The following is a 17866-nucleotide window of genomic DNA, read 5'->3' on the forward strand; positions in this document are numbered from 1 at the left end:
ATAAGAATGGAAACTCATATCTGCAAACTGTACATAGACCCTTTTCTTGACTTGTCAAAGCGAGTTAGTGATTAAGTGATTAGTGATGGTGATCTGTCCACCATGAAAAGGGTGAGGGAAAGTTAAACTGTCCAACTTGTTGCTACACTCAATAATTTTCAGACATGGATTGTGGTTATAGTCGTCTGTACACCCCAGTTTAGTTATCATGGTAACCAAGGTGATTAGCCTGGTGACAGTATGACAGTCATCAACTTAATGATGGGTGTAACTGCAGCGCAATACACATAGACACACACACAATCTAAACCTTAAAAGAGTCACTATGCCCTCAAGTTCTGCTAGAAGTCTGCCTGCCAGCATTTTTAAAAATACAACAAAAGAGTAGGTGGAGGCATATGAGGTGTGTGATGACCTGAGGGGTGTGGAGGCACTGTCTAACCAACACACAGTGCAGCATGGACAGCAGTGTGCATCCTCACTGTGCTGGTTGTCACTATCCATGAGTTGTTAACCCCTCTGAATGTTGTTTAAAAATAACCCAAAAAGGTAAAACTCTAATTTTTCACAAAAACATGATTAGAGAAAAGTTCTGGAAAATAAATCAAAATTTCCTTCCTAAACAAACTACTTATGCACTGATTCATTAGTATTAATAATGTACTTTATTACACATCTTTAATGTGGTCACAGTTTCAATGAAACAGGTACATTGTAATACCTCTGTACTTTTACTTTAATAGGATTTGAAATCCAGTACTTCTACTACACACCAAAGTCAGACAAGTTACTACAATGAATGAAACAAAGAAGGCCATGAGTAACGTACAATAGAAATATGTTAGCAAAGCAGTAAAAACCACAAGAAATATACAACAATTCTCCTTCATCAAGTCTGCATTGACATCAAAGAAAGAAATCAATTCAAAAACAGAAACTAGAATAAATGAACATCTGCTTCCTCAATTTTTATTATTATTTTTTGCCATCCCTTGATGGAGTAATGATAAACTGTACTTGTACAGCACATTAGAAAACTAAATTGACAAAGCAATATAGCAAATAAATCCCAGCTAAATAACAAAAGAGGGACAATCTGCAGGAAGAAAATTACAAAGACATAAGTCTGTAGTATTGATTGAAAGCATTGATTTAAAAAAACAAATAATGGTCTGGTTTCTTTAACAGAGCATTCCTAAGTGTTTCTGATTCCCTTTAGTCTCAACTATAGACTGTAAAACATGATGGACATAGGCACTGTAACATTACCCATTGGTTAGTGGACTCCCATTTTAAAGCCTCAAATTAGGATTTTGACCGTTGCTATCTTGTTTTTTGTCTGTGACAATATTTAGATGAGGGTTGAGCTGACACTAATGCTGGCTGCTAGCTTGGTTAACACGTTGCATTTAGAGTCTATGGTTAACTGTTATAATGCTAATGCTATTTTTTGCTGGCTCAAAACCAGGCTCAAAACCATTAAAAGAAAATGTACAAATCTGACCCCTTAGAGGGCCTGTTAGTTAGCCAAACCAAATATAGAGCAAGACAGTTTTTAGGTGACCAAAATGTTACCGTTAACTTTCATGAATTTAAAAAACACTGATGTAGTGGCAGCTACATCTATACTCTGTCAATCTGGGATTATGCCACTGTTGTCACTGTAGCAATTTGTCAATCACAATGTAGCTAGGCCCTAAAGAATGTCCTGCTTTATTGTCTATTTTACTCTAAATGAAGCCATAATTTACAAAATGAATGAATATCATGTTGTATGGAAGATGACTTGAAACTAGTGATTCAGACCTCAATTGGAAACTGTTAACTGAGGTAGTGAGAAGTAGGGTCATTTTCTCAGAGTGGAGTATCCCCCTGCTGGCCATCGAAGAGATTGCAGGTGTAAGGCACTTTCACATTAGTTTCACTTTTCAGACCATGAGCTACCCATGGTGTAGACATAATCAGAAAGCATCATCAGTCAGGATGTAGTCTGTCGTATCTGAGACTTTGAAATAACCAGCGAGGTGAAGCACGTATTGGTTGTTGAATTGTACGTCTTCACTTTGAATCACTGACAATCAGTGTCAAATCTCTATTGTTAGATCTGCATGCCTTGCATTATTTCTATGCTAACTTATTCTTCATTTGTTGAATTGTCACTCTCTCCCTCTGTCTCCTGCTATCTCTTTCTCCACAGATAATAAGGAGTATGATGCGTATCTGTCTTATACCAAAGTGGAACTGGACTGTTTGGGCAGGTCAGCTACTTCTGTGCACATGTATTGTATATGTATTCAACAGTGCTTTCATTCATGCTAATAACACAGTTTTCTTAAACAAGCAACTGTCAGTGTTAGCAGCACAAAGAGAGAGCTTCTAACTTTGATAACAGTCTCACATCTGTGTGCTCAGTACCAAGCTAAAATCATGGTTTGGTGTGCTTAGCAAGAAAGCTGTCAGTGAGGAGGAAATCCATCCTGCTAAACTATTGAGTCATCAAGAAATAGTAGCATGACATCGGGTTGTGTTTCTCACGGTCACAGGCTGCTGCAGAATCTCTGCTCACTCCCCTGCTGCCTAAATGAACTACGCCCATTCAAATCTATATGTGCCTAATATCGTGTGAATTCAGCCTTACTGTGAAAATCCAGAACTTACTGTATATTGATATCTTCATTTCACTTTCAGAAAGAAAGTCAGTATTTACCTAAATGTTAATCTATTCTTCCAAAACTAAACCAAACAAAGCAAACCACACTGGCTCATTACTTCCTGCAGCTTAGTCACAGTGAAAGTCACTTATAAGTAACTCTTGCTTAATTGACTCATTTTATTTTTAATTTTGTTACTTTTTCATGTGGCAGGACAAGCAGTGACGAAGAAACTTTTGCTCTGGAGATCTTGCCGGACGTTTTGGAGAAACATTATGGATACAAACTGTTTCTACCAGACAGAGATCTCATACCCAGCAGTAGTAAGTATCCATCTATCTTCTCCTCACAACACACACACACACACACACACACACACACACACACACACACACACACACACACACACTCACTCTGCTTCTTGCTCTCACTGTAGCCCCCAATACCCTGAATTCATCACTCTGTCAGAATAAATAAGAGCGTGTGCGGATCTTCATCATGACACACTTACAAGCACAAATACCACAGACCTCAGACATGCCAATACAACTTCAGACACTGTTTCTCACGAGTTTGTGTTCTCACTTTTGTAACCAACTATCAGACATGCGTATAGACAGTGTAATCTTCTTCAGTGTCTAGACCACACTTTCACATCTACACATTCCCACGCTCATCATTTGTCATCCTTTCCAGGGTTATATGTCACTCTCTGTCCAACTGCAAGGGGAAATACGACTTTTATTGCTCTATCTGTCAATGCTCTGACCTCATGCATGCACACACACACGCACATATTCTATTACTGACACGCACTGAAAGAGGGGAAAACATAACTCTTACTGCTACACACATATAGGCACACACCATCCATCTAACTATCCTAAAAATATAAGTTTCATACAAAGTAAATAGTGTTTTCGGTTGCTACAGTAACAAAACGTGGATTATTTGTACTCTATAACTATGTGATTCCACTTTTTTGGTGATTTTCATGTGTTCTGTAAAATTGGGTGAATGATTACATGTCTGTGGTCTGACAAGCCATCCTTCCTGGTCAGGCTGAAAACATGGCTGTTCCTCTCAGTTCATTGGTTGACAGTTTGAGGATAGATTGTTTCCACTGAACAGTGACAGCATGTGGATTAATGTATTGCACCTGCTGCATACGGTTGGCCACAATCACAAATGGTTAAATTCTCAATATGTACACTGAACACTATGAGATTGTTTCATAATGAAAACTGTTAGTGTGCAGGGCAATGTGGATGCATACAATAAAAAAAGTATTGGAAAAAAAATCAACTGTAATATACAGATTTGTCAATATTGTTTGCGCGCGCGCACACACACACACACACACAGAGAGAGAGAGAGAGAAAGAGAGAGAGAAACACATCCATCATTTCTCTTTCGGTTATGTTTTGCTTGATGCAGAGGCAGTGTCTGGAGGTGTGAATGCAGTGGGGTTTCATATATCTGTTTATGACATAAACACACATGCACACATATTCTGTACAGTAAAAACACATGCACATTCTTACATGTATGGTGTCGAGCAACTATTGAAGTCACAATAAAATGGAAAAATAACAGGTCATTTTACATTTCATACTGTATGATACCACAAGTAAACAGGAACATTTCTCTACCTCACAATTAATCTTTATTTTATTTTGACAAAACTGCAGAAAATAACTTGTTATCAAGCCCTTGACAAGCTTCAGCTGCTTGATAATGAGCTAATAATAAGATTCAGGTGTGTTAGAGTGTGGAGATATCTGAAACATGCAAGGCAGTAGCTCTCCAGGAGCAGGGTTGGTGACCACAGCTGTAAAGGATGCGATGCATGTTTGTTTGAGATAAACAGAAAGAACAAGGTGAGTATCCATGGTAACTATGGCGATAAAAACAAGAGGAAGTAGCCTCAGAACCTCAGAAACTCTTACCAAGAGGAAATGAAACCACAGCACTGTACACATGGTTTGATTGACAGGGAATTACTAGCGATAACTTTTAAAACCAAAAAAAGACAGATGATTAAGAGTCTGATTAAGCCTGATCATTTTCTGCAGTTTTGTCAAAACCCACTCAGTTGCACATTTTTCATCCATTTGCCACTTGTGCTCTTTCATTAGAGCACTCATGTCAAGGTTTCAACCATGTATTGCAACAATATTCATTTTGTATTGCTTACACATGGACTACAAAACAGTCTGTGTTTACTTTGATGGTCTTTTTCTATTTACAAGGCTTCAAGGGGACTGAAGGTGTAATAAAACATTACATACCTCCTTAATGCTTCAAAAGATTGTAAAATACATTCAGTGGTCTATAAGGTCCAGGGTTAATTCAAATGTACTGTCAAACTAATGGATTAAATAAAGTATTGAACCATTATCCCTGGACTATTAGCATTTTGCTACCGAAAGCACATTTCTCCTTGTCCTAAAAACTTCCTTTAAATAAATGTGGTCACTAAAATAAGTTTATAATGCAGCCAGAAAGTGAAAACAAATGTTTTTTGCATGATTTAGCATTTTCTTCTAAAATACATAAATAAATTTACTTCCATATGGTTCATAATGAATCAGCATGCTCTGCACAGTCTGCCCTTAGCCAGAATTATGCCTCTCCCAAACTCACACTCAAGATTAACACGCACAGCACGAGTAAAAAAGTCATATGAGGCTTCTTCTCTGTGCCCTGAAAACATCCTAAAAATGAATGTCCAGTGTACATGGTGACATATGTAACATGCACATGAACTAAAGGTTGCATACTCTGGAAAATACATTGACTGAGTGAATTACACAGGCACAGAGGGGTCCTTTTTCTTTGCTTACCAAAGCTGTTGACAGAGCAACACAGCGATGCAACCTAAAATACACCATCCAATTATCCACTCCATTAGCCCTCCGAAATGAACAAGAGAGCGAGAAATAAACAACGGGAACAGAGGAGAGGCCGGGATGGGGTCATTGGTTTGCATTATTTCATTAATTGATTTACATAATCCTCAAAAATAGAGAGGAAGGGGAGGGCAAAGGAGAGGAGGAGAGGTTAAGTGTGAGGCGAAGAGAAACATGAGAGGGAGAGATGGAAACCAGAGAAGAGAAAGAAAGAGACTCGCATTTTTTGGGATGTTCTGTACTATTTGTGCCCCTCAAATTGAGCGTGAAATTGCAATGTGTTGCTGGAGAGTGTGTATCATTAATTTAGTTAGCGAGTGAGGAGGTGGTGGAGGAGACAGACATACAGAGAGAGGGGGAGCCTGTTGTTCACAGAACGCACACTCTTCAGACATTCCCAGTAACTACAAATTTGAGAAAATAATGAGCGGTTTCATTGACACGCAATCCAACAAACGTGGCGAGCGAAACTCCATCTCAGGTTTGCTCACTTTTCACATTTCATCACCTGCTCGTTCACCCCTTGAAGTTATTAGTAAGAGCTGATGGTGGTGTATCAGCACAACTCTGATCCCCATTTAAGGGCTGACTTCACTGCGCTGTGTCAGAGCCAAATATCTTGCACAAGCATTTCTGTCACTCTGCTGCATACACCTGTCAGTCATTCCAGTCATTTATGAACAAAATGTCTTGAAGGATGCAGCCAGCAAGGGGAAGGCAGACACTATTATGGGGAGGATCTCCTTAATGTTGGAGTACATTTTTTACTGCTTCTTCCTTTTTGAAGCTGTACTACCTTTACCTGTAATTATTCATTAAATAAAACATCTGTCTCTTATATGTTATTTTTTTGAGAGACTTTGATCTAATAATTTACTATTTTGGTAATTTTGCTTATTCACTATCTTTCAGCAAGAAGATTGATGCAACTTTTAAGAAGGTGACTAGCCTAGTTTAGTATTAAGTCTAGAAGAAGGAAGGTACAAGCTTGTCTGGCTCGGTCCAAAGTTGAAAAAAATGGTTACCAAAGCTTAACTTTATTAAAAGGGACATGTTATGAACATTTTTACGCCTATATTTTTATATTCTGGGGCTCTTCTAGCATCATTTTTGAATGACTTACAGTAAAAAAAGGCCTAATTTATCTTACACTTCTACCCCTTTATACAGTTACTCAGTTCAGTCTGTCAAAAACCATTTGTTTTAGCTACTGTATCTTTAGGGAAAGTTTGACCATATTTAACATAGACATTACAACAGTATATAAGTGGCAGGAGATCACCAAAAGCATCATAAGTCCACTTTAGGTGAATGTCCCAATCAAAGCTCATATACTCCACTTAGAAATGTTTTTAGACCTTTTTTAGATATTTTAATTTATTTTAGTGTATTTTAATATAGTGGTGTTATAGAAAGTTTTACAGTATTCTTTTGGACCGAGCAAATTTTGAAGGAATAGTTCAATATTTTGAAGAATATGCCTCTCAGCTTTTTATCCCAGACCAAAATGATCAGTCATCATGTCTGTGCATTAACTACAGAACTGAAGTCAGGATGTGTTTTGTTTAGCATGTAGCACTAAAACAGGAAGCAGAGGGCAACAGCCAGCCTAGCTCTGTACAAAGTTTAAAAAACAAATACGCCAATCAACCCTTAAGTTTCTTATTTACACAAAGTAAGTTGGGTATTTAAACCATACTTTATCAGAAGTGTAAAAAAAGCCAATTTGTGATTGGGGGAACTAAGGTGCTTTTTAAACATAACAGTTTTTCATGACAAGACTACAGAAAGCTCAGCTGTCACTTGATGTACCTGCTATTCACCAATATATGGTTATAGTACATAACTATCTACAACCACAAAAGATATTTTTACATTTCTATTTATGAGCAAATTTTACAAACAAGACAAGACAGGGTGGTAATTAGCCAGCCTATGAGATGTTAGTTAGCCTATTTGATGCTAAGCTAGGCTAACAAAGTCTGGTTTCCAGCTCTGTACTCAACACACAGACATGAGCTTGATGTTGAACTTTTCATCTCATTCAATAAAACAATTTCATGTATTATAAATTCGTTAAGTGGAATGGAACTTTAGGAGTGTAAAGAGTAAAGAAAAGGGGTCTTTGAAAATTAGCATTGATGAGCTTTTCATCAAAAACAGCATTGACAATAACAGGAACACTTTCACTTTAGATTCTGGTGGTCAAGTGCTTCTTCTATCTTCCAACAGGTTAACCACAAAAGTTGAAACACTAACCAAATGGGGTTTTTTTCTCATTATTCTGAATTACTTCTACCTCTAACTCTGCTTCTGTTCTTTTCATCTTTCACTTTGCCCCCATGTCTCTCTCTCCCAGCCTACATTGAGGACTTGGCTCGAAGCGTGGAGCAGAGCAGGCGTTTGATCATTGTTTTGACTCCAGAGTTTGTCGCCAAAAGAGGGTGGAGCATCTTCCAGATAGAGACTCGCCTCCACTCCATGCTGGTTACCGGGGAGATCAAGGTATGAATCAAGACAAAAACAAGAAATAAAACAGTCTGAGAGATTAGCCAGCATGTGTCATTAACTTGAGAGCTTTTCTGGCTCCGATCCATTATTATATGAAGATTCTGGGAACTTGTTCTGCTTACAGATTGTAATATACCTTCCCTCTTAGACATCTCTACCTTTGTGTCCCCAGGTGATCATGATAGAGTGTGCAGACCTGAAGAGTGTAATCAACTACCAAGAGGTGGAAGCACTTAAACATACGATTAAGGTATCCAGAGAGACAGATGAATGGAGAGAGGGAGGGAAGAAGAGGCAATACTGAAAGTGTGTCATCAAACATGCAATTGGACACTAAACTTCTCTTCTCTTCAGGTTTTATCCATCATCAAATGGAGGGGTCCTAAGAGCAATGAGCTGTCCTCTAAGTTTTGGAAACAGGTGGTCTATGAGATGCCCGCTAAACGCAGAGAGACATTGTCAAGACGCCAGGTATACTGCTTTCCATTTACTTTACTGCATTTTAAAATCATGTACACACTGGCACACTAATACCACACTATCCTTTACTGATGTACTCTATTGTGTACAACATGGCTAATAAAGGCAGCAATGCTTGTAGGCACTTCAGTAAAAAAACACTATACTGTATCAGTTACAGGTGTAACCACAGAAAGACATTATCTCCATGGCATCTTCAGAGGCCTACAACAAAAATGAGTTTGCATATGTACTTATGCTCCCCTGGGGAATGGATCTTCACAATAAACAGATGGCCCTTGAAATGCTTGCTAATTACAAGAACTGTATGAAAATTTGAATCACAGAGGCTTAAAATGTGTCCATATTTACCATGTGTTAACACCTCAGGAGGTGGATGCCCTGATAAGCAAAGAGAGGTTTACTTAATGGTACTTGTAGAAGAGGATAGTATCATTGTAATGTATTTAAGTACCATCATAATAGTTATCATGGACAGTGATATTTGAAAAGTGTAAATATACAGCATTCTGGGAGTTTATGTACTGCACCATTGCTCTTAATTTGGTGCTTATAAACAAAGTATATGCTTTTTCTACAGTAAAAGATTACAATTGAAGCATGTTTATAGTTTTTGTGTTTAGAGTAGCTCAATCAAACTTTATAACATTAACTCCTTTAGTTTGTTTAATCATACAGACTGAGAACAGTGTCATTACAAGTATCAGTCAAAGTGAATAGACCTTGCTGTCCGATAAAGCCTGGTTTAACACAATGAAGCTAAGAAGAGGTGAAGTGCCTCTTCAATTTATGGGCGAAGGAACACACTGTCGAACTTCTTGAAAGATTACACAAGAATGCTAAAGAATGCAAGCTATCCATCATGTAGAGCAACATACTGTACACTGAATGATAATTAGGTGTGTTTTGACCCCTCACCACCACCAAAAGTTACAACCTTGGTGGATGACATTTAATGGACTGCCTGAGACCCATTTGATGTTTACCTGGCCTAGTTCACTTGGAATTGGACAGTGTCAACTTAAATGAACCAAATACATAAATGCAACAAAGTGACCTTTAGTTAAAAGGTTCAAAGCAAATGAAAGGAAACCATACAGTCACGAACTTAGCAACTAAGATAGCAACATAGGTTTCGGTGGTATCATTCTCAGCTGTGTCATTTGAACATTTTCCATACACATACTATATAAGTATAGTAGTATACTATACTATAAGCTGTACTGCTATGATAGGTGACATAGTCATAAAGCAACTGCTGCATTTGAAGTTAAATATGTCTCACAATTAACTACAAATTAACAATGACTCAGGTAGCTTATATTTAACCCACTTAATTTTAAGACACTTAGTACAATATTTTTATCATCATCATTATGGTAATTCCAACTCTAAGAGACCATCTTGACTACTCAAGCAGTCTGCACAGTGATTGCAATGTAATTGTATCTCCATGGTAACAGGTGATGGACTCTGGTGAACAGGGCCTCTTTGGTGACCTACAGACCACCGTCTCCACCATTGCTATGACAACCACCTCCGCCTCCCTGGCGCCCCCTAGTGAGAGTCGCCACGGACATCATCAGGTCAGCAGTTGCACGTGTACTACCTCAAAGTTGTGTAGTTACTCAGGCCTCTTGTCTTTGAAAAATGCATTTCAGTGATACTAATTGGATTGTGGAGTTTGTTTCCTGCCCGCAGCTAGTTTCATTATTTTATCTGCCAAGGATCAATGGTGGAAATTTTTTGTCTTGTTTTTTGGTCCCAGCTTCATTTATTTTAACCACATGTAAAGCGGAGTATTTCAGGTTTTCTAAAAATCTCTTTACAAAGACCACATTAGGAACTGAACTGAATGAGCCATGTAGTATCTGTTCTGGAGCTCTCATACATAAATCATGATCTTTTTCATTAAACAGTTTGCATAATTGTCATTAAATTGTTCATTTCCATCTTTCTGATCACTTTACAAACCTTTTACCCATGTTGCCTTAAGAGCTGAGAATGTTTATTCTTGACCATGGAGACAGTACTTGGCAAAACCATCTTGCCACAACGTCAATTTAATTGCCATTTGGATGATGCTTTTGGCGATAAAAGTTGACAAAAAGTGATCTTGTTTTTTTTAACCACAGGTTGCCTTGGCGACAGAGATCCCTGACTACAACCAGATGACCTTGCCACTGGGAGGTGGTCACACGGCTACAGCAAGCCAAATGAGGCATTTCTGCCGCAGCTACGAGTTCCAGCTTCCCCAACAGCCCTCCTCCCTGTCGCCTCCCCTTCCACCTCCCTCCACCGTGCAGTTCTCCACTCTAGGCCCTGGGGGGCGCCACGTCTATTGCAACATCCCTATGACACTGCTGAATGGACAGGTGGGGGGAAAGGCAGTGCCACTTTTTTCTTTTGCAGTTTCCAGTTAGACTCTTGCATCGAACATGTACACAGTGTATCCTTTTCTTAAATGTCCGTGCTGTTGTGTGTGTGCATGTACTGAGAGTTTAACCACATTGAAAATAAAACCCCTCTTTTCTCCCCAGGGGTTCAAAGCAGTTGACTGGGAAAGAAGAGGTCTGTTTGGATAAAATAAATGTGGACAGAAAATAGTATCTCCATATCATCCAACCTTAAATATTTTAGTAATTCTGACAGACTGGGAAATAGATATATACAGTATAGTTGTCATATAGGAGACATGGATCACCATTGGCATGCAATAGTATGGTTTTCTGTAAAATACAGCACCTGCTTTTCTGTTTTAAGCTGTTGCTTCTTTCTAATAGTTGCGGTGCAGGGGAGATTACTGCTAATCATTCTGTGTTGTGTTTTTCCCAGGTGCCTCAGAGCAGTACACTTGGGAAGAAGCCAGACGTCCACCTGAACAGCACCTTCGTACCACTCACCAGCAGAGAACTAAGCTCTGACATCTGGTAAAAGGACTGCTCAACTGGTGCTGGATTACAGACCATTTTACAGACTGCTTTTCACTGGCTTTGGACATGAGGTAGACTGGTTGGTCGACTGGTTTTCATTGAGTTTTTGAACTGCATACAGACTCAGACTGGTGTTCAGGTAAAATTGATTTTGAGCCACTTCATCCCACGTTGTGAACAGAAGACATCTTAAAGACTACATACGGCTTGGATTCACGGTGGTTGGGTTTACTGGCTGGGGACTGCTTACAGACAAATAGATTCAGATTATAAAACTGATTGTACACTGGTTTTGCACCTACCAACTGAGTACAGACTGATATGAATTGTTATGTAAGATGTGTAGCCATGACCAATGGAAAGGATTTATACAACATGTGTCCTGGTTATACAGGTAGACGAGACTGGTCATACTCATTTGACCAGTGCAGAGAAGTTGTAGACAGGTCATGTTGATTTAATGAACTGGAACAGTCGATGAAAAGGTCCAGGATACAGGACTCGCTACCAAGTTGAACCTTGGACCACAAAAAATCACAGTCTGCCCGCACACCAGCTGAGTACCTGGAAAACCAGTTGATTGGTCAGCTGCTTACCTACTTGGAAATATTGGTCTACCGTAAAACAGAAGTAGCGTATTCTTGGAAAGCCAGTTGATCTTCTACCAAGCTGAATTCTCAGAATCTATCGATCTACCTGTCAACTAGGTTCAAGCAATGATTTTGGAATACCATTCCACCTTAAAACAACAGGCCAACCTCTTGAAATTCCACTCTACTGCTAGCTACCTGGTTTGTCCATCGGAAGCTGAAATGGTTGACCTAAAAAATGGATTCCAGCAAAGTGATACGCAAAGCAATGGCTAAAACTGCTAACCTTAATAACTGATAAAGCACAGTTAGCTGGTGTAAATGGAAAACTTGTTGACTGAAAGGCTTGTTATGTCTTGAGCTAGCTAGGAGGATGGAAAATGGAGCCGAAAACTGGAAACCAGTCAGCTCATCACCTTGTAACCCAGTAAACAGTGTGTGGCTGGTACAGCAACTCAACTCGTCAAAAGGTGAACTATCTAGCCTTTACCACCAAGCTAAAGGCATAAAGGACTTGGCTTTTTCTATTTGCATGACCACCCATTTAGATAAAAAAAAATAATCAAAGAAACATAGATAAAAGAATAAATGACACAATCATTTGTTGCAACCTCTTTTAATATGGAGGAGAATAAATGTCTTATGTTGATACAGTATATTTGTTTTCTGTCCAGCCATGAAGTAATGATAAAAACTGATAAAGGGAAAAAAGGAGGTGTCCCTCCAAAAACATTCAGATTTTTTTTTTATTATTATTTATTTTGTTTTGTTTTATTTAAAGAGTTTCATCATTTTAGAAGTTCGGTGGGAATTTTTTTACCAGGCTTTGTTTTTAATGTTTGTTTGTTATAATAATCTCTGTACAGCTTCCATAACGTATGCATAGATCTATACATGACGGTGATTTGTACTCTACAATTTCTGTTAACACCCACAGAAGTGTGTTTGCTTTCATTCTGTCCCTCTGTTCAAAGATGGATGGATGAGTGAATGGATGGATGAGTAGATGGTCATTTCTCATGGCAGTACAACCCTATTAAAGGACTGATGTTTTGAACCTGTCACCCTGGAATCGAGACCAGGACCAGTCAGCCTAAAAGGGGGGCTTCACTGCATTAAAAGCCGGACTCCAGCTGAACCAGACCACATTCTTCTTTGTGAGCTTTAAGAAAACAAGATTATTACCGTAATATTTAAGCAAAGTGCATAATGTTTTGAATTTACACAAAAGTACTGTCATTGTCTTATTAGAACCAATGAATTCTGGATATTTGAGATTGTTTGATACAATAATTAATTATTTGAGTTGTTATATTCAATGGCAATATACAGTATAGTGGTTGTCTTTTGATTTCTGCTCATTTCTTTGACTATTCTTTGGATATATTGGTTGAAATAATTTAACTGAGAGCAAATAAAAATTCAATGAGTTGTTTTATACATTTTGGTTGCCGTCTGACACATTGAAACACGTCTACTTCTTTCTTCTACTTCTTCCCTTCTTTGAATGTTTCCCGTTTTGGTTTCATAACCAGGTTCCTGTGATTTGCTTATCATCCTGACCATAAATCAGCTTTTCAGATTTGGGGAAACTGACTCATACTCTTGCACATTGAAACCATGGTTGGCCATTTTCTGTATTTTTCTTTTTTTCAGAAAATCTCATGTACAGAGCTAAATCAACTCTTAACTCGCCCTAGTTTTACGAGTATGGTATAGTACGTATTTTGCGTTAATCCTAAATCTGATATATTGTAGTCCCCTATGCCGTAGACTCCCATTGTTATCCAAAAACTATTAAAAACACATCAATGAACATGAGATTTGGTGACAAAAAATAAATAAAAAATTGCCAGGCAAAACCTTTATAGCAACAGTAAACCAAAGCAGCATTCATTAAGTATTACACAGTATGTAGCACATTAATTATGTAATAAATAATGCTGCGTTAGAGATACATCAGCAAACTGCAAAGGTTATTGTATGTTATTGCAATACTTCAAACACAGCAGCTGAAAGAATGAATGAATTGTGCTTTCAAATGTTTTATGAATGATGTTAGTTTAAACTGATAATTTAGAGTTTTGGCGAATACACTCTTTCCTAAAGTTAAGTGAGGATAGTTTCCATTGACAGCAATCAGGGTGATGTATACTTTTATCTGGGATGTTGTGTACTTGTATTTTGGAACTTCAGGTGCTTCATTTAGGTGAACTTTCTCTCTCTTTTCTCTCTTGGAGAGCTTAGACTCTCTCCCCATGTTTCACCAGTGACTGCTTTTAAAGGAATAGCCCAAGCATTGGTCCTCACTGAAGCTCACCACAATCTTTGCACCCACACAGTTTCATTGTGTTTGCATTTGTGGTCAGTTTCATAAAACTAGAGCCCAAAAACAGAAAAAAACATTCAACAGCGCCATTTATCTACCGAGTGAACAACAACTCAGGAACCAGAGTCAAAAATGAATAGAAGGACGCGTTTTATCTTTCATACACAATTGAACCTTTCTGTCCAGCATTGTTAGATTCTTGGTTTTGATCATGAGTTTGGTGCACTAGAGTATTGTTAAGAGCATTCTTGTCATGTTGGCCAACACCAACATTAAAAACTGACACCGTCGTCTTAGACTTTGTCTTATGAAAATGTTCAGGTGTACATACTTTCTGCACCAGACACCCTGCTCTTTCATCATTCTCGTATCTCAATTTTTTTGCATAATTTGAACGGTTTAAGGAGTTAGTCAAATGTTTTAATATGTTTTACTACAATCTAATACTATTTGGCCAGTCTGATTTGAAATGTTGTCCTCCAATCAAAGTGCTTCTATTAAATGTAAGAATACAGTAAACAAAAAGGGCATTACAATTACAAGTAAAATAAGTGATAAAAAAAGATGTCTTATCCTTCTGACTCCATCACTTCTAATGGTCTTTAGCAGCTAAAAGTAGCAGAATTAACAAGAGAAGCAAGAGTGTTGTTACTTTACTGTTATCCACCTTCAAGAACAACATCATCGGCTGAAGTGGTAGCAAGAGTAGAAAAAGTGACTTTTAATTGTACATGAAAGCTGTAACATGAATTAAAATAATAATTCTCCCAATGACCTGTCAATGTAACATCTACTTTGCTAGGAGACTGTTTGACAAGTTACAGCTGATTGAGAGTGGATGAGTGGATGTTGAAGCTGTCAGTTCTAAGCTGTATGTCGGGTTTTACTGCTTTATATAAAAAAACACATAATTACAAAACTATGTTAAGTTTGAAATATTTTAATCAAATTGCAAAGGAAGGGTTACTATACAGCACAAACATTCTGATGTAATCTAGGTAGGGGTGTAAGTATAAATCTATTCAGTATGTTGTGACTACAAACTTTTATCAGTGGATTTTTTTTGTATTTACAGTCACAACATTGAAGGAAATAAAGTAGGTTTCATCAGAGTTCAGAAGTTCATGGCTGCAGTTCTCCCAGCTGTGATGCTATATACAGTCAATGTTACAGACGCGGGCTATAAATATCCTCTTGCGGTCAATCGGTTTCTGTTCTTCAGCATTTTCAAAGCTACAGGTAGTTTCAGTTTATATTTAAAAACTGTAAAATGGTAATTGTGAAGCACCTAATTAGACTAAACAAATTGAGACAGTGTGCGTGGTGGTCTGGTGCAATACAGCAAAGGGATTTCCACTCAGTTTCTTGTTATAACTAGAAACTAGAAACCTTCCACCTAACAACATGTATTTTATGTTATTTTGACATTTTGACGTCATTAAAATATCCAGAGTACTGCACTCAAGATGTCTCCTACTTCACTGTAATGTTCATTCTCAGTGTTTGTGAATGGTAAATGGACTGTACTTATATAACGCCTTTCTAGTCTGTGCGACCACTCAAAGCGCTTTACATCGTATGTCATTCACCCTTTCACACACATTCATACACTGATGGCAGGAGCTACCACGCAGGGTGCCAACCTGCTCATCAGAGGAGTCTAACCATTCATTCACATTCACACACCGTTGGCACAGCAACGGGAGCAATTTGGGGTTAAGTGTCTTGCCCAAGGACACATCGACATGTGGACTGGAGAAGCCGGGAATCGAACCATCAATCTTCCAATTGGAGGTCGACCGCTCTACCTCCTGCCCACAGCCGCCCGTTTGTGCTCTCCAGGCTTCACATTAACACGCCACACTTGTGTAAGTTGCAAACGGGACCACAGCTAGCTCTAAACGAGCTGCGACAACAGATTGTTTCTTTCGTAGGTGCAGATTTCCATTGAGAACCCCCTTCAGCAGATAAATGTGAAAATAGGCTTCTAGTGTCAAACTGTACAATTATCCTCCTGCGCAGTGAAGCTCAAACATTACAGTGAAATAACAATAGAAAAACACATTTTTGTGTGGTTTTTCATACAAATAAACCCTGGCCTAATACATGAAGTGCTTATTTTGTATGAGCCGTCCTTAATATACTGTTTATTTTAATATTAGTACCAGCTGAGGAAAAATCCCCCACCATCCTATCACAGATAATCATATGACTACTTAAAAAGTCCCTGATGAGTTAGAAGTTGGTTAGATGTGGTAAGACTTCCAGGAAATTACTAATATATTAGTCAAAAATCACAACAGAACTCACTCACTACTCTTTGAGGAAAATGTATGGTGGCCATATTTTGTATCAGTTACATTGTAATACATGTCCATTCACACATCACTCAGATATCACAGATGCTCTAAATATCCCATAATGCAATGCAAAATATGAACATGTTAACTGTGTCTCTTTATGGCTCAGATCAACACACAGCAATAAGAAAATCTGCTCTCTTTTATAATTTGATCCCATGATATGTGCTAATGTATAATCATGCTTCTTACCACAAACCAACAACATCCTGTTTTTCACACAAAGCCTTATACTGGTTCAGGGTGCATAAATCGTTTGCCCTCTCTGGAAGGCATTTATTAAAAAATAATTGTATGAAGTGTCAGCGAGTCAGTGTGCATCATACAGGCCTTTTCCTATCAACAGACGACCTGGGCAGCAGCCTAAGGTGTCATGTGATGGGGGTGCAGATTTAAGAGAATTTGATTATGCAACAAGAGCTGTGGTTAGCGTGGTTCCAGTACCCCAGTTGAAAGCACTGGCACATTTCATGACATTTCCTGTAGCGCTGCTTTGTTCCAGTTTTAGATAACATTGCGTGAAAGGTTTTTTGTTGTATGTTTATCAGAGATATGTACATTTATATACATACATGTCTTAAAGCTGTATTTCAATTTAAAAAAACAACCCAGCCAAATTTGACAGTTTTAAAATCACCAAGTCTATAAAATTATGTGTCAAAAAAAAAGTCTGTTGAAGGCACTGGCACCCAGAGGTGGGAAGTAACAAAGTATTTGTACTTTGTTAGTCTACTGTACTTAAGTAGATTTTTCAGGTATCTGTACTTTACTTGAGTATTTATTTTTTTGACAACTTGTTGCTTTTACTCCCTACATATGAACATAAATATCTGTACTTTCTACTCTTTACATTGTCAAAACAAGCTGGTAACTTTCAACTTTGGTGACTTTATGAAAAGAAGTCATGACATGCAAATAAGTGATAGAAAACTAATCTTTTTTTTCCTTTTGGTTTGTGCACCCTGTGCTGCCCCGGGTGACGGCCCATATCTAAATCTGCTCCTGGAAGGAAAGTCCAACAATGTGCAGACAGTGCAGGAATATGACAGCAGCAGTAAGACTCCTACCATATGAACACATGCTGTGCACTGTGCACAGTC

At 38.2% G+C, this 17866-nt stretch overlaps 1 protein-coding gene across 1 annotated transcript in view; it reads left to right on the forward strand.

The window, feature by feature from the left end:
• il1rapl2 (interleukin 1 receptor accessory protein-like 2) overlaps positions 1–11478 on the forward strand; it is a 349251-nt gene extending 337773 nt beyond the window's left edge. The window contains exons 10-18 of the mRNA XM_053324004.1: positions 2198–2258; positions 2865–2974; positions 7923–8068; positions 8247–8324; positions 8429–8545; positions 10018–10140; positions 10690–10929; positions 11095–11125; positions 11390–11478. Coding sequence (XP_053179979.1) covers positions 2198–2258; positions 2865–2974; positions 7923–8068; positions 8247–8324; positions 8429–8545; positions 10018–10140; positions 10690–10929; positions 11095–11125; positions 11390–11478 — 995 coding nt within the window. The remainder of the gene's footprint in view (positions 1–2197; positions 2259–2864; positions 2975–7922; positions 8069–8246; positions 8325–8428; positions 8546–10017; positions 10141–10689; positions 10930–11094; positions 11126–11389) is intronic.
• The last annotated feature ends 6388 nt before the right edge of the window (positions 11479–17866 follow it).

The sequence above is a fragment of the Scomber japonicus genome, chromosome 8, assembly GCF_027409825.1.
Source record: "Scomber japonicus isolate fScoJap1 chromosome 8, fScoJap1.pri, whole genome shotgun sequence".
Classification (NCBI taxonomy): Eukaryota; Metazoa; Chordata; class Actinopteri; order Scombriformes; family Scombridae; genus Scomber; species Scomber japonicus.